General features: G+C 33.5%; 1 protein-coding gene across 2 annotated transcripts in view; it reads left to right on the forward strand.

Annotated features, from left to right (window-relative positions):
* Positions 1 to 15,041, forward strand: part of LOC123559423 (histone-lysine N-methyltransferase, H3 lysine-79 specific-like) — a 41,623-nt gene extending 26,582 nt beyond the window's left edge. The window contains exons 2-5 of one of the 2 annotated variants that reach the window (XM_045351217.2): positions 5,644 to 5,697; positions 6,151 to 6,256; positions 7,984 to 8,001; positions 11,832 to 15,041. In XM_045351217.2, coding sequence (XP_045207152.2) covers positions 5,644 to 5,697; positions 6,151 to 6,256; positions 7,984 to 8,001; positions 11,832 to 12,736 — 1,083 coding nt within the window. In that variant the 3' untranslated portion in view covers positions 12,737 to 15,041. The remainder of the gene's footprint in view (positions 1 to 5,643; positions 5,698 to 6,150; positions 6,257 to 7,983; positions 8,002 to 11,831) is intronic. The other variant, XM_045351218.2, reaches the window with a different exon arrangement.
* The last annotated feature ends 3,154 nt before the right edge of the window (positions 15,042 to 18,195 follow it).

Raw genomic sequence — 18,195 nt, forward strand, 5'->3', positions numbered from 1 at the left:
AGTATGGTATAAGATATGACAGGCAATTATGTTGGCTATTCAATAATTTGGAATGCGCTACATATTTGTGGTAGGTTTGGTTGCCGAGCAGGCCAATCCGACACTCGGGCTGCCTTCTGGAACGTGCTTGTAAATAGATATACCGAAATACTGAGTTCTTTGTAATATATCAAAAATATACCCGTTGTATGGTTCGACGTTTTTGCAATTTTTTCTTTGTGAAAATTAGTAAAAGTTGTTGAAAACCAGGATAAACAAGACAATACGAATGTATAGGACAATCAGATCCAGTATTTTATTTGAAACCGCAAAGCATTCTTGTGTCAAATATAAAACCACAAAGTTATGTGCACGGCATAACGTGCGACAGTGTGTGTTTATCTGAGAACTCTTAAACTTAAGATATCACAAGGCTATAGGAAGTCGATTTAAATATGCTTTTAATAATTTATACTTGACGAAACTAATATCTCATGGTTTTGATAGTAACCTTTATAAAAAATATCGTGAGAACGTTTTCTTAAACAAGTATAATTTACATTCGGATAGGCGACCTACTGACCGCTCGCCTTGTGCAAACGAGCCTGTTTGCCGTTATGACAATGCAGTTTTTTTTCTTCCTTCATTTCTTTACCATACTACTTATAAACTATTTGTACATTTGAAATAATTTAAACAGCTTTCTCATTTTACTCAAACATAGATTTATGTTACTACATTCTTGTATCATTTCTTGAAAATTACGAAGTGACGGTGTTATGGTACGTTACAGAATCCGTCTAAAAGAAACGAAGAATCTAGACGGTATGTACGGTCTTCCAGGACAGGGACAGAAACAAGACACGTAAACATTATTTATCAAATTTGATTAAAATTTAATTTTTTTTCATACTTTAATATTTACATGAGCGTAAATCAACCCAAAACACCTCAGACTGATTATAAAGCAAGTGAATTAAATATGCAGCCATACATGTAAACTAAACTGCATTATGTATAATTATAGATAATTATTATTTATCCCCCACCATTAGCTTCTTTTGCAGTTAACTCATAAATACCATTATAAACTCTATCCTTGAAAGCATGTGCATAAGTGAAACATGTTAAATTGTATATTTTAATGCTAATATTTATTATGCAAGTGTGCGATAGCATGACATGGCGGAATTTCTTCAAAATATTTATTAAATAACAGATGAAAAATTGCGTATCACACTGCGTTTGTGTGGGTTTTCAATTTCATTGTCGTATTTCCGACCAAGATATTACCTTTCAGTAAACCTTATAAAATTTCAGACGGTACATATATTAATATGATGTAAATCTATGTGGCCTGAAACTCATCCTGGACGAAATTTGACAGTGACCTTGTAAAACAGGTATTCAAATTAATCGAACATCTTTGTAATAAATACTAGCAAGAAGGGGGCGCTTTTCATTCTGTAGCGTAAAAGGAGTCAACCACAGAAGCAACTATGACCGTTCACAAGTTACGAGGACTGTATTGCAGACGTACTTGTAAATTCATAATTACTTACATGCAAACCATTTATGTATAGTCTTGTATTTTTTATTATTTTTTTTTTTTTTTACATTTCATGTCGTAATTTGTATTTGTGTGCTTTCTTGATGAATTGGATAATAGTTTTTTGTTCTCGTGTCTCACCGTTACAGAAGTTCATATATTTAATACCATATGAATAGGTAAAACATCTGTACTGGTAATTAGCTGTGCGCGAGACATGTGAGTTTATTTAGCCACTGTGTTTTTGTTTGTTTTAGTAGTAAAATATATTAAGTGTAGTTGTTGGTTATTAATTACATGCTTCCTGATAACTAGATTTATTGTTTCTTGTGAATTACTTTTCGTCCATTAAGTAAGGAAAGTAACATTCACAAATCATTAATACAACATTTACATAATCATGATAATGTTGTTTAAAATTTAAATTTACATTTATCATGGAAAGCAAATTTTGTTCTCTCACGAAAACAACATTTTATTCACATTTTCACATTTACAGCACATTAAGTCAATTATATTTATACAATCATTTTCTTTAAGAAAATATTAACTGTTTTAATCTTTAAAAGTATAGCAGAAGCTGAAATTAAGGTGACGTAAAGCTTTTAATTATCTCCCTTTAACGGTATTTTTTTTTTTGGCAAACATCAGTCCTTTTTTAAATATGTATCTACTTTTGCTAAAAGAGAAAATCAGTATGCGTTAAAGTAATTTGATGGTATCAAATAGTTTAGTTACAGATCTTATTAAATAACTTGATAATTTTGAGTAGGCTGCCATAAATGTCATATTTGAGAAATGTTGAATGGTCATGCTCCGTTATAAATACATTTCAAAAGCATTGAATTAACATAAACTTTTACAGTCTTCCAACAAAAACACTTAAATGAAAGTATTCCACATTCATAATATTTCGAAACAAGCGTCTGAACATTTTGGATATAAAAAAATGACATTCACAACCTATGCTAGTACATAACGAGGCTGAGTGATGGACATACTTAACAAAACAACCATTTGTACTATAGTTGATGACTGACTATAAAACACCGTTTTTTTGGGGGGTTTTTTTGCAAATAAAGTCAAATGGATCAGGTAATATTCTTACAATATGTCATCATCTGTCCGCTTTTTATGATCACTTAATATTTAAAGTCATCAGCCATTGAGAAAACTCATATTTTCCCCAAAAATTAGGAGAATTGGATGATCTGTCATTTATGTCTAAAATGTGATATAAACTTTGTTACAAGGTTTGTCGCCTTATTGACAATGCCACCTTCAAAAGCTACCAAAATGGATTAAATTCTAAATTCGAAAGCCTTTTGAAATAATTAAAAAATACAAACTTTCAGTGCACAAAACTTAATAGTACGGTCTGTGATTCCAATATCTATGAGTTCCTTAGATCATCCAATGAACTCGTAACTGGGATCGCATACTGATCCTTGGGCTTGGCATATGGTCCCCACTGTGATAACGAACCATACATGGGCCAAAGTGTACGTCAACGTCAAGCCGATAGTCAGATACGTTAGCGTGATTTTCTAGCCGCTTTTACTTCTTTTGTTGTGTTGCGTGCATTTTTTATCCTGCTGTTTTTACATTTAAGTGATTTACATGTAATCTAATGACGCGATTTGCTTCGTTTCTGTTTTGACACTTTTTATCAATGAGAAAAAGTGAAACATTAAAATGCTCACAAAAATGAGTACCGGTATCTTAACTACATTTCTCGGGTGAAAAATTTCTCTCAACCAAGTTTAAGTACCATTATCTAACAAGATTAAACATTTTTTTACTTAATGGAACGAAGTTGATGTGGTTTCGTTTTGGCTCATTTAGCTCGAGACTTTTTTAATAAGACGCAAACAAATTTTTTTTAGGTTTCTTTTATCAGTAAATACTTCTGTTGTTTAGTTATGAAAAGCAATTCTGTTAAGCTCAATATCGGAAACAATATACATGTACTGTAAAACCAATCCGTGGTTTTTATTCAAAGTTGGTTTGTATTCGCAGGTTAAAGTACATGCACGGGTTTCACGGGTAGACTAGCACACGTTAACTGTATTTGAATAGAGATGAATTAGCTTTCTGTAATTACATAACATACTGTTTACAACAGCATACTCGGAATCAATAAAAAGAAACTATTTTAAAAAAGGATATAATGAGATATATATTTTGTTTATTTTTTATGTATATTTTTTTTTTATATGAAGTTGACTTCACTGTCACTTGTTTAATAATAATAATACCAATAAACTAAGTAATATTTTGAAAAAAAAGTGTTATAATATTTTCCTTCGGCTCCAGAAAGGGTGAACATTTGACAATTTAGGTTGTCAATTTTTGTCTGCATTATTTCATTCGCTATTTTTCGATGTTCATTTTTGTTAGGACCAATTTTATTGCTTTATAGTGCTACAAGTCTACAAAATATTTCAGACAATCCGAAATTCCAGTAGCTCCAAAATCAAACGGCCGAAAAATAAACAACTTTAAGTAAAATAAACATAACGAATAGGGGTGAATTGATATGAAATCCTTTTATTTGTGTAAAATAAATTGACAGCTTACCGCTAGCCAGACAGTCCATTTGATATGAAATGATAATTTGTAAACTGATAGTTTAAGTTTTAATGGTCAGTTTTATGGTCAATTTTTTAACGCAAATAAGATGGTCAAAATCATTCATAAAGGACTTTTTTTCCAAGCAGCCTTTCAATAACTCATTCATATTTCCACTCATATTTTACAGTTTATAGATACAAATTAAGTAGTAAGGTACCAGATTCAAATGTCCAATTACCTTCCTTTAATCATTCTCACTTACCAGAGGTCTACCGTGGTTCTCTGTTCCCTTCATCTCGAGTCTACGAAGAAGCCGTGATAGACGAGGACGCTCTTTTGTATGCAATAAGTTTTGTTTAAACTAAATTATCTCCCTTTTTGCACGTAGATGCGGATGCGCAGGCTGGTCTGGATCCATGCTGGTCGCAAAGCCACTATGTTGTTTTTCTCATGGCGCGACTCATTTGTAGAAGTGTGGACATGAAGAAGAATCGTTATTTAAAAAAAAGTTCTTTTCTGCATATTTTGTGTAACAGAAATACTATGTCTTGCAAATAAAAAAGTAAGTGCCAATCCGAGAGAAAAAATGAGCAGACCCCAACTGGAAAATTCAGTCTATAACATCGATATTCTGCACTTAACTACATACAATTAAGTACTATTTTTTTGGTCTTACGGAGTCGCGTATTTTTTTCCACAGGACATTTCAGTACATTCATGAATCATTTCAGCAAATTAATCAGAATTAAGCCAATATTAAACCAATTCTAGTGCTTGTGTAAGTTGTTGAGAGAAATTATCCGCCGTCTAACACCTGTTGAACGGATACGCCGTGGTCAACAATGCAATTTTAATAGAATTACCTATTTTTGTATAAAGACATGTTCAATAAGTGGTTCAAATTACGCGGTCAACAATAGATACTGGTGTGAGACACTTCGCAATTCACATTGGGAAGCACTTGTCTGACCTCTACGTTACCCTGTAATTTCTTATACACATTCTCAACAGTGTATTTATAAATAGGTAAAGTTTTCAAAGATAAAAAGGTTTACCGAAATGTTATCTTAAGGATATAATGATGATTATTTTAAACATGTTAAAATTACACTTTTTTCAAAGTTTCAAAAGTGTGTTCTATTGCAATACGCCAACATTCAAAAGTCATCGTTACTATGTCTTGTGAAAATTTGACATTTGCATAATCGAAAACCTTTCTCCTGTATAAGCTGAACTTGAACTTGTCTTAGTTTAGTTTATACTAATTTATATTAGCCCGATTGTGATAACAGCTTCAAGCTTATTTGAACAACTTTCGAGTCCGCTTCCTGGAAAAAAAAACAGTACTGGTGTCGTATGAGAAGACGTGGTCGTGACCCCAGAGGGGCTAGAACACGCAACCCCCGGTTTGAGCGGCCGCCTTTGAACTTGTCTACAAATGTAGACATAACAATGGATGTTGTTATACTGTAGTTGCAGTTACTTCAGATGTTTTCACGTTGAAAGAATTGTAAAATTATATAAATATTTTGTTATTTTAGGTCCGGGGCATTCCTAGAATCACGCTTGACGATGATGCCCCAGCGTTATGTAAAGTAAGTGACAACATTTTGTTTACTCATTTCTTATGTGGCCCTAGTCCTGTATGAGCAACATTTCAACTGATATACATATTTTTATTTGACTTTCCTCAGTTTAATACGGATAACATTTACTGTAACGTAAGTGACAGTACTGGAAAAACATTTAATTACACGTGTTCACTAAGGCACAGTAAAAAGTTATGCAGATAGTAAGGGGAAGTACCCAGAAAGTATATGCTATCAATATGGATAACATGTAACACGATATAAAGCCCATATACTTCCACACCTTGACTGAAAGTGTCAGAATACGTTACACAGTATGTTATCACATTTGAACAAATAGAATGATTACAAAGTTTTTGGGATGTATGTTAAAATAACAGTTACAAAAGAACGAACATTTGGTATGACTAATGTAGTCGTAGTGTACCGTAACGTCATAAAATGTTTTGTTAATTTCAGAAATACAAAATGATGTGTAAAACTGACAAGATATGTGCTGTTCAACATTTTGATTGGCCTAACAACATTACCATCCCTGTGTGTATACCACTCTCCTTCGTACCAGGTAGGTATTTAATTGATAACAACATAAATATCTTGTTACTTGTATACTACAAAGAGCGTTACGAATGTTACGTAGGTAGAACTAACGGACATACATATTCAAGTACCAACATCGGTTTAAAAAAATCATTTACTCAGCTATAGCCGTTTAGTGCACTTTAAATTTTATACAGATAACGTATTGTATATTAAACAAGCGTTACGGATGTTACATAGGCAGCCTCAAATGAATATTACTCCTTTAAAATACAAACTATCTATACTGCATTTGTCTTCTTTTGTTCTTTGCCAGTTATTCAGACTCTCCTCCAAACAACGTTTTTTGAGAATCATTCATGAAAAAAGAAACAAAAAAAAAAAACAACAAAAAAAACAAAACAAAAAACAACAAAAAAAAAACAACGACATTGCTACTTAAACATTCGCATTTGAATCATGATTTGTACTTGACATAAATACTGCTTGTCTAACACACCGCCTTATGTGTCAATGTTGAAATAATATACATTGGCTTTCTGAAATAAATGCAGTGTAGGTGTTACATTATAAAGGTCTATCTTTGATGTTTTAATAAAATCCGTGACTTTTTTTCCATCTGTACATAATGAGTACATATTATTGATTCGTGATAAGAGATAATTTCCATTTTAAACTATAGAACTTTTTTTTCATTATGTTGAATGATTTTTCATATACATACCTAATGCTGAATATGTGTTCGCGGTCTTTGTATTCTGTATCAGAAATGCTCGTTTAAAAACTAATATTTCATACGAGTACAAATTTACGTGCAAATGAAACATTTGTCGTGGAATTTCTAATTAAAACTGGCCTATCAGAGACATTTATCTCTACAATTTGTAGGGAATTTATTTTTGATGTCTGTATTCTTTCTTCGCCATAAATGAAAATTTACATAGAAAATAGAGAAGTTTTCATTCTGGTCACTGAAATTTTCCCATTCAGATCTTTTCTTCACAAAATAGAACATAAATAATGTTTAGCAAACATAAAAATTAATTTTGATAACATTCGATTAATTTATTGCCCAAGAAGATGAGATTTATAAATGACTGGCGAAAGAATTTCTTCTGTATTTTTTTTTAACAAAACATGAAGCACAAAAAAATACACCATTCATTCTTAAGTACACGACATTTTTTTTAGAGAGTGACACTTTAGACAGTTACAACAGGACTTTTTGCAATATTTACAAGAGAAATATAAAGCTCAAATTTATATCTCCCACGCACACGTGCAAGCAAATGCATGATATGAAAGATGCATGTATATCGGAAAGATCAAAGGCGGCTGAAGTTTAATTTAAAAGAAGATGATAAATTAGAGACAAATAAGTGACATAATGACAGATGCTTGCCTTAATTTTTACTCATATGTTCGTCATTTTGTTTAAGTTTATTTTTGTATATATATTTATTTGAGCCGCGCCATGAGAAAACCAACATAGTGGGTTTGCGACCAGCATGGATCCAGACCAGCCTGTGCATCCGCGCAGTCTGGTCAGGATCCATGCTGTTCGCTAATTAATGGTTTCTCTAATTACAATAGTCTTTGAAAGCGAACAAGCATGGATCCTGACCAGACTGCGCGGATGCGCAGGCTGGTCTGGATCCATGCTGGTCGCAAAGCCACTATGTTGGTTTTCTCATGGTACGGCTCATTTATTTATTTTATGTTAATGTTCGAGCACCTTTTGTTTTATTTTAGCTGAATATTCACACGTCGGTGAGTTCAAAGAGCACACGAATACGTTAGTTTTAAATGGCTGATTATATTTAATACAACACCATTGGCATTTTTGTACGCTTCTCTGTATTTGTGTAGCCAGTTGCGCAGACAAGAATTATTTTCCCCGCTTTTTATGCTTGTTTTTTTTTTGTTTTTTTGTTTTTTTTGCTGCTGATGCAATGAGTATCCGTGTATTGTATGTTTTTGCCCACCTATACTGCTGGTTTTTATACTTACTGTATTCGCACATTATTCATATTATCGGTTTCTATACAGTGTACTCATATAAATAAGTAAATCAATTAAATATTTTTTATTCATGTCCAAAATCAAAAGAACATCTGCGTTAACTAACTGATTTACCCTTACGAGCGATAACGACCATAAGAACGATAAATGTGCAAAATGAATTAAAAGTGATACAATACAAAAGTATGTATCATCATTTTTGTAAAACTGAAACACCAATTAGCAATAGAACGGTTTTTTTTTCATAATAAGAAAATAGCATAACAGTAGTGCTAGACATGTTGTCAATAAGATATTAATTGTTTGAGAGTGTTTGTGCAAATAGTTTCATTTTAGACATGCAGAACTAAATATTAGTGGCTTTTATGTGTGTATAATGCATAGAAAACACTTCGTTAACAACTTAACGCAGATGCGTAAGACTCGCGGACGAGATTAAGAAGAGACGTTTCTTTCTTGTCTTTACATAATGTCACGTATGTTACAGATTCTAATCTATATTACGTTACCTAGTGTACATAACAGATAACCCCAATTAATACTGTGACAGTGATCGCGACGTAAATGTCACTTAGCATACACAGCTTCCGCATCTCTCAGTCAGAATCAGTAGCAGTAAGCAGCAATCAAGGCATACTTAGATTAACAAAAATTCGTTTTATCATCACCAGGTATGTTTACGGCGTACACAGCAACATTACGGAGATTACATTGATAACACTGCTAATAAAACGTGATGTCAGATAAAGCTTGTTCTGATAGTAAATTAATGTTTTGAGTAAAAACGATTCCTGCATTTCTCTCGTTTTATTTTTTTTTTTTTTGCTAAAGATTCATAAAATATTGCATCTAGATGCTCCATTATGTCTGATTCTTAAACATTACGTTTCATTATCTTAGGGTTGAGTATGTTACTGTTATCTCACCATGACACTTTCGAAATAAATTTATGGCTTATAAACTCTGTTTCGATACATAAACTACGATAGTATCAATATACTGTTTGCTAAATCAATGCTTCGTGTGAGGGTTTCTTATATTAAATACTTTTTTTCTGTGTTGGATAAAAAATCAATGGAACAATTTTTGGGAAAAAACAAATAAAAATTTTCGTCATTAGCTTCTTGATTAACATAGCTCATTTTTGATTGATTGATTGGCTGATTGATAGGTTGATTGATCGGTTGGTTGGTTGATTTATTGGTTGATTTTACGGAAATTTCGACAAAAATTGTTGAAAAAGACGTTAAACCCGAACACACAACACACACACACACACACACACACACACACACACACACTCGACAAAATTCACATTGATTGTCAGTCATAATTTGTCAGTATATGCTAGAAAAAACTTTAAGGTAAACAAATTTGCATGAATCATTCCAAAACTGGTAGCATGAAAGCATGATGATTTCGAAAATCACCTTATTCTCATCATTCATTCATTGGCATGTTGGCCGTTTACAACTTCAGTTATACATGTATTACGAATGCCTTTGACCATTTACAATTTCGATCATTATAAGTCCCTTTTTGGGGCTTGTTCATATACAATATCAGCTGTAACTTATGTCAGTTACGTTTTAAGTGTTTAATTTTCTTTTTGTCGCTTACAAGTTTAGGCGCAATAAATGCTTTCTGTCCTTCATAAACGGTGTATAAATTTACCTTTTCAGGCGCTGTAAATGCCGTTGACCATTTACAATTTATGGTATTGCAAATGCCATTGGTCAGTAATAATTGTAGGCACTTTAAATGCCTGTGTACATTTACAGGCATTATAAAATTCCTCTGGCGATTTACCTGAATGTCTTAGACCACTTTACCATTGGTAGCATTACATATGCTACTGACAGCATAAAAATGACTTTGGTCATTTAAAGATTGCGCGTTTTATAAATGCCTTTGACCACTGATATTTTTTAGGCATTATAAAAACATTTGGTCACTAACTTGCAACTACAGTCAATAAAATGCCTTTAATCTATTACAATTTCATCAACTAACTGGTCAAGATATACACATTAAGACACATAAATTGTATATACATATATACTATGCATACAAAAATGATCCTGCCATCCACAACAAACTAAAGATAGGTGTGTTTGGTAATACTTAGGCACTTAAATCTCTGATTTATTCTGAAGAATTTGTTGTACTTTATAACACACTTTCTTACATAACAATGTAATTAAAAATATTGTTATATCCCACCCGAAAATATTTAATTTTAAAAGTCATATGTAAAATAATATATGATAAGTGTCAAAATATGTATTAAATTTATGGAATTTTAAGATCGGATTGATTTCTTTTATTTAATCTGTCGCGAAATTAAATCCATAATCTTTTAATCTTTTAGATTTTATTAATAACCGAATTACTAACAGTTTAATTTCCTTTTAGAAAGGACGTTTCATTCCTGATAAATGAACTGTAGACTAAATTTGGTAAAATTCCAAATGGGAATTTGCGCAATTGAACATGTGACAAAATAGTGGACTGTTAGATATTCAGAAAACTATTTTAAAGAACTGGTATCTGCCAAACCTTTTCCATATGCTGTAGATCACTCTAACCAAAGCTACAATTAGTTTATTAGTTACATAAGAAATAATTATATTTTCCGATCGCCCGTAATATACCAGCCAACATGCGTGCCATTCCGACACAAACGAAACCGCAGAAAGTATTATATTGATAAGACTTTTCAGCTAGCAAACAAATACCTTACGTTCATTGGACCAACATTATTTATAAATCGGATAGATGTCGACGTTAGCGGACATCTGGCCTATATTGGACCGTTTTTTTATTTTTCAAGAAAACAAACGCATAAACGGCTAGGGAGTGGCAGAAGCAAATAAACACTCTTTTCTTTTTTGAACACATAAATAAATTTAACAACGTGATTCATATTTGCATATCGAGTTTGACGTACCATTCTGTAATTATTTCGGCCACTTACCGACATCTATCCGATATCGGGCTGCTCACTGGGTAGTCGTTTTTTTTTTCAAATTCGCCCATTTGAAGTGAATAATATGCAATAAAGCATGCTGTTTTTTTTTTGGTGTTGCCCTTATGCACGCTAGTTTGCTTTAAGTCACCTTATAATTTTCTTATACCTTTATAGCCCATTGCAAAATGTTTCAAATTATATGCTAATATATTATATCACAGTAATTATAATACTGCTATCTGCATACCGATCAGGAGGGTCGGGCTGGTACCGCAAGATATTACAATCATGCACGCAATATGAGAAACATAAGAGTAAAAGCGAGTGACATACCAGGGTAATACTTTCATTAAAAGCATTTAAAACAGCAACACACGTCCTATTCGATTTTGTTCACACTTCAGCTAATAGACGACATGGTGATAGCAACCAGATCGTACAGACTTGCCCCGTAGTTATAAAGTTGCTTTTATGGTGTCTATATTTTTTTTCTTAATATGAATTTTACAAATACCATAATTTCGTGTGTAGCATTTTCAGACCAGATGCAAAGTAAAATTCAAAGTGTTCTTTATTCTTTCAAACATCTCTTTTCATCTCGTTTCAGTGCGCAAAATGATCTGCCAACTTCCGCCCGACACCGGAAGATGCCATGCTCGTTATATTCGATGGTATTACAACATTCATGCACAAGAGTGCAGTCATTTCCAGTATGGCGGTTGTGAGGGTAACGGAAATAACTTTATGAGTAAAAAAGACTGTGAGCAAACTTGTATTGCAACTCCTTCTATACGGTTATACGAAGGAGGTGGCAATTCTGCTTTAGCACAACCCTCAATCATAACTGCGCCTATATACGAACCGCCAAAGACGAAAAAGTATGAGGCATTAAACTCGGTAATGGAACCAACAGATAACTTAAACAGGTATGAACTAGTGCGACATAGAACAAACAGAATTCGCGCCGATGAGGCGATAACTAGAACGAGGAGAAGGCTAGACAAAGAGAAAGAGAAAGAAAGGAAGCGACGCGAAAGAAGGAAACTAAAAAAGCGGAAACGTAGATGTAAGAAAAGGAGAGAAAGGGGAAAGAAATGTAGAAAAGACAAAAAAGATCGAAAGAGTAGAAAAAACAAGAAAAAGAAGAAGACTGATAGTACAGAAGATAAGAATGACATATCTTCTGATAAAAACAATGTAGTTACAGAAGACACAAATCAGGTTGTAGAGGAAACAAAGAATATAATAAGTAACGAAATTGAGGCAGTAGATGAGGATGAGAAACTTGAAAAAGAAACAAAACGTGAGAGAAAAAGGAGGAAGCGAAAACTCAAGGAAAAGCGTCGATTGGAGAAGGAAAGGAATAGGAGAAATTTAAGCAGTAGGCATCAAAAGAGATATTCCGAACTGGCTAAAAGGCCAGAGTCATATTCTAGAAAACTGTTTTCTATTTTAGATCAGGGTAAATCTTTCAGCCAGCAGAAAAACAGTTTGCTTCATACTCTGTCATGAGGAAGCCATCTGGTTTCGATTTGATAATTTGCAAAATCTTGGTATTGAATACTTTCTAACTGTCTACTAGTATATGTATGGCAGTACAACTTATACACAGTCTTGGATGAAAACTTTTGAAAGGACTGAAACAACAGTTTATCAAATAGCTTTAAACAAACAAAACAAGATGCATTTGTCATGGATAAACAATCAGTTTTGTTCAAGGCTTTTGCGAAAAAGCTGAGTTTCGATTCCTGATAACTAGACATACTATTACGGTGTGAAGCAGGGATAAAGTGTAGGTCCCTTGGTTTTTATGTTATTTTGTGATAGATAGCTTTAGACACTGTGTTGCACGTCAGCACAATACAATGTGAATCTATTAATATGTTCATACTTTCATGTACCACGGGTAGAGCAGACGAACTGTGTTAAAGAAATGACACAGGAGAGGAAGTTGTTATAAAATGAAATCTTTAGACAATAAACGTTGATAATTCATACTATAAAGACCTTTGTCAGACTCTGAGTAAAGGGATTCAGATTGTTGTCCAAAATGGACGAAAATTGCCAAAAATAGGACTACATCGTGAATACAACTTACACTGGACTGAGTTTCGTCTGCAAAAACACTTTCATTTTTTTGTTTTGTTTCGAAAGTAAACGTAAGTTGGTATGGGAAAGTAAGAACCTGAAACATGTGAATTATAACATGGTTACTGCATTAGACTTTAAGAGATATTTTAATGCAGCACGACTATGGTGTCCCTTGCGGGACAAAACATGTGGTAATCTTTATATATAACGTGATTATGATTATAAAGACCACGTGATGACAGCAGCGCACTTAATTGCTAATGTTTTCAATAAAGAAGGTTATTATATCTTAATCATTTATATTGAATCCATATCATACATAGGTCAGTACGGTATTTAAATTTACCGACGAAATACTAATTTTACGTCACAGTGTCTGGCTAGTTTTGCTCTCAGTGCAAGTCAACTCATTGGCAAGAACTAAGCGATCCGGGCTCTTTTCAACCGTGTTGAATGTATTTATATTTAAGAGCAAAAAGTCGGCTTCATTTTTGTTTGCATATTAAAAATAACACTCCAAAACAACAAATTGCTGATGTAAAAAAATTTTCCACCTGAAACATATGTTATTATAATGATACTGTGACGCGAAAATTATTATTTATATAATTATATTTGTGTGTAATTTAAAAAAAATGATGTAAATATGATAAAATTTTGTAGCTACTCTTAAAGATTATTTATATATTACGTCATACTGTAAATAAACCATTTAAATACTGATATGAGAGTTATTTCACATTTAAAAGTAATGACGTTTTTTGTTTCAGTGTGTGCTTTTGATTAGGTCAATAACTTGTTCATGTATCAGTTAATGTAGCGGACCCGAAATGACAGTCGCCAAGTTACGTATTCTCCGTGTGTGACTTCGGAATTTTCCGGAATTTTCCGTTAATGTACAAAAGCTATGTGTGCAATGAGCTATCGGGGATGTTCACATGGAAGTTCTAGAGAAGTGTAGGCTGTTGTGTAAATTATACCTACTCCCACCAGTAAAGTAACCGACCAATCAAAAGTTGGGCCCTGGAAATATGTAAAACTTTTTTTCCCTGCACATTGAACGCTGTGATGAAAAGCAAGGAGCCAGTAAACGCTACCACGCCGTGGTGTTTGCAGAGTTCAGCTCTTCAACAGGGAAGGTATGATTGGTGTACTAACTTATACCGTTCAAATGGGTTATCGAGTATAGAGTCGGTCTCTACTCTACCCTAGAGCTTCCACGTGAACTTACCCATAATGTTGAATTGCATTACGAGAATATGCAATCACGCGGAAATTGTCGAGTTTTATTACCGGTCCGTTACCTTAAACTGACGGAAAATAACGTCAGCAAATGTTCCGTTTAAAAGAAGCATCATGTGAAAGAGTTTTACATGTATGTTTCATTGTCCAGCGTCATATTTATCCTATAGTTTGGGGATCCCCAAACATTTACATTTTGCCTGTAAAAGTGAGATAGAATACATTGTAAAGTAATTTGAAAACAGTTTTTATCGTAGGGAAGTTAATATGTACATGTGCGAAAAGGGGACTACAAGGAAATTTTTCTGTGTTAGTGTTTCGTATATAAATATTTACTCTTTCGTAATAAAATACGTCGTATAAAGCATACTTTGATTATTATATATTATAGTGATTATTTGACTGGCGTTCAACATAAAAACTGTTGTTAAATATTCATTCAGCGACCTTGTGTATTAAAAGCAGGTTTAGTACAAAAAAAAAACACAGCCTTTATTACCATACAGTTTCACTTAACTCATTTGCAGGAAATTAGAATAAAATTATAGAAAATAATAGGAATTCGCCCAAACGATCGAAATTAAGACCCTACTTGACACAACATTTCATCGTTAGAATGGAAAAAAGTAATCTAACTGTTGTTTCTTTACGTGAAACATGTCTATTTTTCATGTTTAATAAAGTAGTTTTTATTTTCCATTGAACTATACATACCATGAGCGTATCAACACAAAATAGTTACGTTCTGTTTTCACCATTGTGTTTTGTTAAGAATTTTTATTGTTTGTTAAAATGTGTAGATTTTCATATTTTGTCATTATTTCTGTAAATTATCAATAAAATCATTGTTACCATGGCAATAATGTAGTTGCGTTCCAATTATTTCATCAGTTTTCAATAAAACCACACATTATATACATACCCAAGGACTTTAAAAACGACCTATCTATGGATTTTGAAAATTTGATCCAAGAATACTTTCGTAATGCATAATTGAGCCGCGCCATGAGAAAACCAACATAGTGCATTCGCGACCAGCATGGATCCAGACCAGCCTGCGCATCCGCGCAGTCTGGTCAGGATCCATGCTGTTCGCTTTCAAAGCCTATTGCAATTAGAGAAACCATTAGCGAACAGCATGGATTCTGACCAGACTGCGCGGATGCGCAGGCTGGTCTGGATCCATGCTGGTCGCAAATGCACTATGTCAATTGGTTTTCTCATGGTGCGGCTCAATTATATTTATGAAATCTGGGTACTGAAGTAGTAATACTCGGTGCTAAAAGAAACGGGACTACCACTCGTGAAACTCATATTCGACTTAGTTTTATCAGATACGTAGAGATGCGTTTGTCGTCGTCAGAAACGAATATTGAATATCCGCTTATGTCGTTACAGGCTGGTCACTACCAAATCAAATATAAACCTCTGCAGGTCACAAGTAGTCCAAATATAAATAGTGCTAATCTTTCTTCCTTTCCTCGTGTCCTTTCTCAATAGCATCGTGTTTTCTTTCACTCGCATGCATTCTACCGAAATCGGTACTTTCGCATGCGGCGTAATAATTTTATGTCTCGGAAAGGGACATTGAAAGAAGCGAAAAGGAGAAATTCACCGAGTTGTATTTAAGGAACTGTAGTTTTCTTATATTGAAGTTAACACCCCTTTTTTTTTTTAGCTCACCTGTCACAAAGTGACAACGTGAGCTTTTGTGATCGCGCGTCGTCCGTGCGCCCGTGCGTGCGTGCATGCGTAAACTTTTGCTTGTGACCACTCTAGAGGTCACATTTTTCATGGGATCTTTATGAAAGTTGGTCAGAATGTTCATCTTGATATCTGGGTTAAGTCTGAAAGTGGGTCAAGTACGGTCCAAAACTAGGTCAGTAGGTCTAAAAATAGAGAAACCTTGTGACTTCTCTAGAGGCCAAATATTTCAATGGATCTTCATGAAAATTGGTCAGAATGTTTACCTTGATGGTATCTAGATCAAGTTTGAAACTGGGTCATGTGCGGTCAAAAACTAGGTCAGTAGGTCTAAAAATACAAAAAAACTTGTAACCTCTCTAGAGGCCATACTTTTCAATGGATCTTCATGAAAATTAGTCAGAATGTTCACCTTGATGATATCTAGTTCAAGTTCGAAACTGAATCACGTGTCATTAAAAACTAGGCCATTAGATCAAATAAAAGAAAAACCTTGTGACCTCTCTAGAGGCAATATTCTACATGTTCATCTTGATGATATCTAAATCAAGTTCGAAACTGGGTTAACTGCGGTCAAAAACTAGGTCAGTAGGTCTAAAAAAAGGAAAACTATTTCTAACAACAAATATAATAAAAATAATAGAAAATAATAACGCCAACGTAGGTGACACTGACGTAATTGTAAACGTTCGCACGGTGGTGTCAAACGTAGAGTCCTAGATCTGCAGCCTATCCAGTATAATTTTGGCGACTCTCCGATACTGAAATAACTGGATGGTGTTTAATAGTTTAATAAAAGATTTTGAGAAACGCCTACTTTCGAGACGAATAAAAGTCTGTACTGATTTAATGAAAAAAAAACCTAAAATAAAATAAAAGTCATAAAATAATTATGACGCTTTTTATTATTATGTTTTGGTCAATAAAACCGAATTTTCAAGTTTTTGCTACACATGTCGCAAGAATTTAAAACTTAACATGTATATGGATGAGGCGTTTTTAAGTCTTTGCGTGTATTAAAATATAGTAATATCCTCTTAAAAAGAAGTAATGGTTGCTGTTATTGCCAGTGACCAGAAAGAAGATGATAATACAGGAAATATTGACGACGACGACGACGATGATGATGATGATGGTGGTGGTGGTAGTGCTGCTGCTGCTGCAGACGACGATTATGATGATGATAATGATAATGATGATGATGATGTCGACTATTATGATGATAACGGTGAATCTGATGATGGTGATGACGATACAATATTCGTATAACAGTAACTTCGATCACATATCAATGAAGAATGTAAATGATGATTATCGTCATAGTAACGATAATGATGAAGAAAATGATAAGTGTTGTTGACTGATGATGATACTAATGACGATGATGAGGATGTTAAATGATGATTACTTTAAAACTGATGATGATGATAATGATTTTGTTGGTGATGTTGTTGCAGCAATTGCTGATGGTGATGTTGATGATGATTATTAAAGCAAAGCCAGTGATGATAAACTTGTAATTGATGACCTAGTAAGACAGTGTAATCATGTATACTATTCTGCTGAATTATCCATGACACTTAGATTATCCCGTCACACACTCGAAACTATATTAAGGAGTTTGTTTATTTTTAGTATTTATAAACCATCATAACTGGAGGATTTATTAAATTTTATAATAAGTAAATTATCCATTTGGCTGATATACCGATCAGACGAACTGGCACCTAAACATGGGCTAGTACCACACACGTGTATTAACATGAACTTTAAGCTTGTCTTGGCGAACATCTGTCGACGATTTTTATCTGTTTATCCCCTAATCTGGCATCAGATTGATATTTTACGAGAAAGAAAAAAGTACAATTCTGGCCTTTCGATGTTATCTATTATGTTAAAGGGGACGTTTCTATAAAGATTTCGGTGAAAAATTG

Source organism: Mercenaria mercenaria, chromosome 10, assembly GCF_021730395.1.
Source record: "Mercenaria mercenaria strain notata chromosome 10, MADL_Memer_1, whole genome shotgun sequence".
Taxonomy (NCBI): Eukaryota; Metazoa; Mollusca; class Bivalvia; order Venerida; family Veneridae; genus Mercenaria; species Mercenaria mercenaria.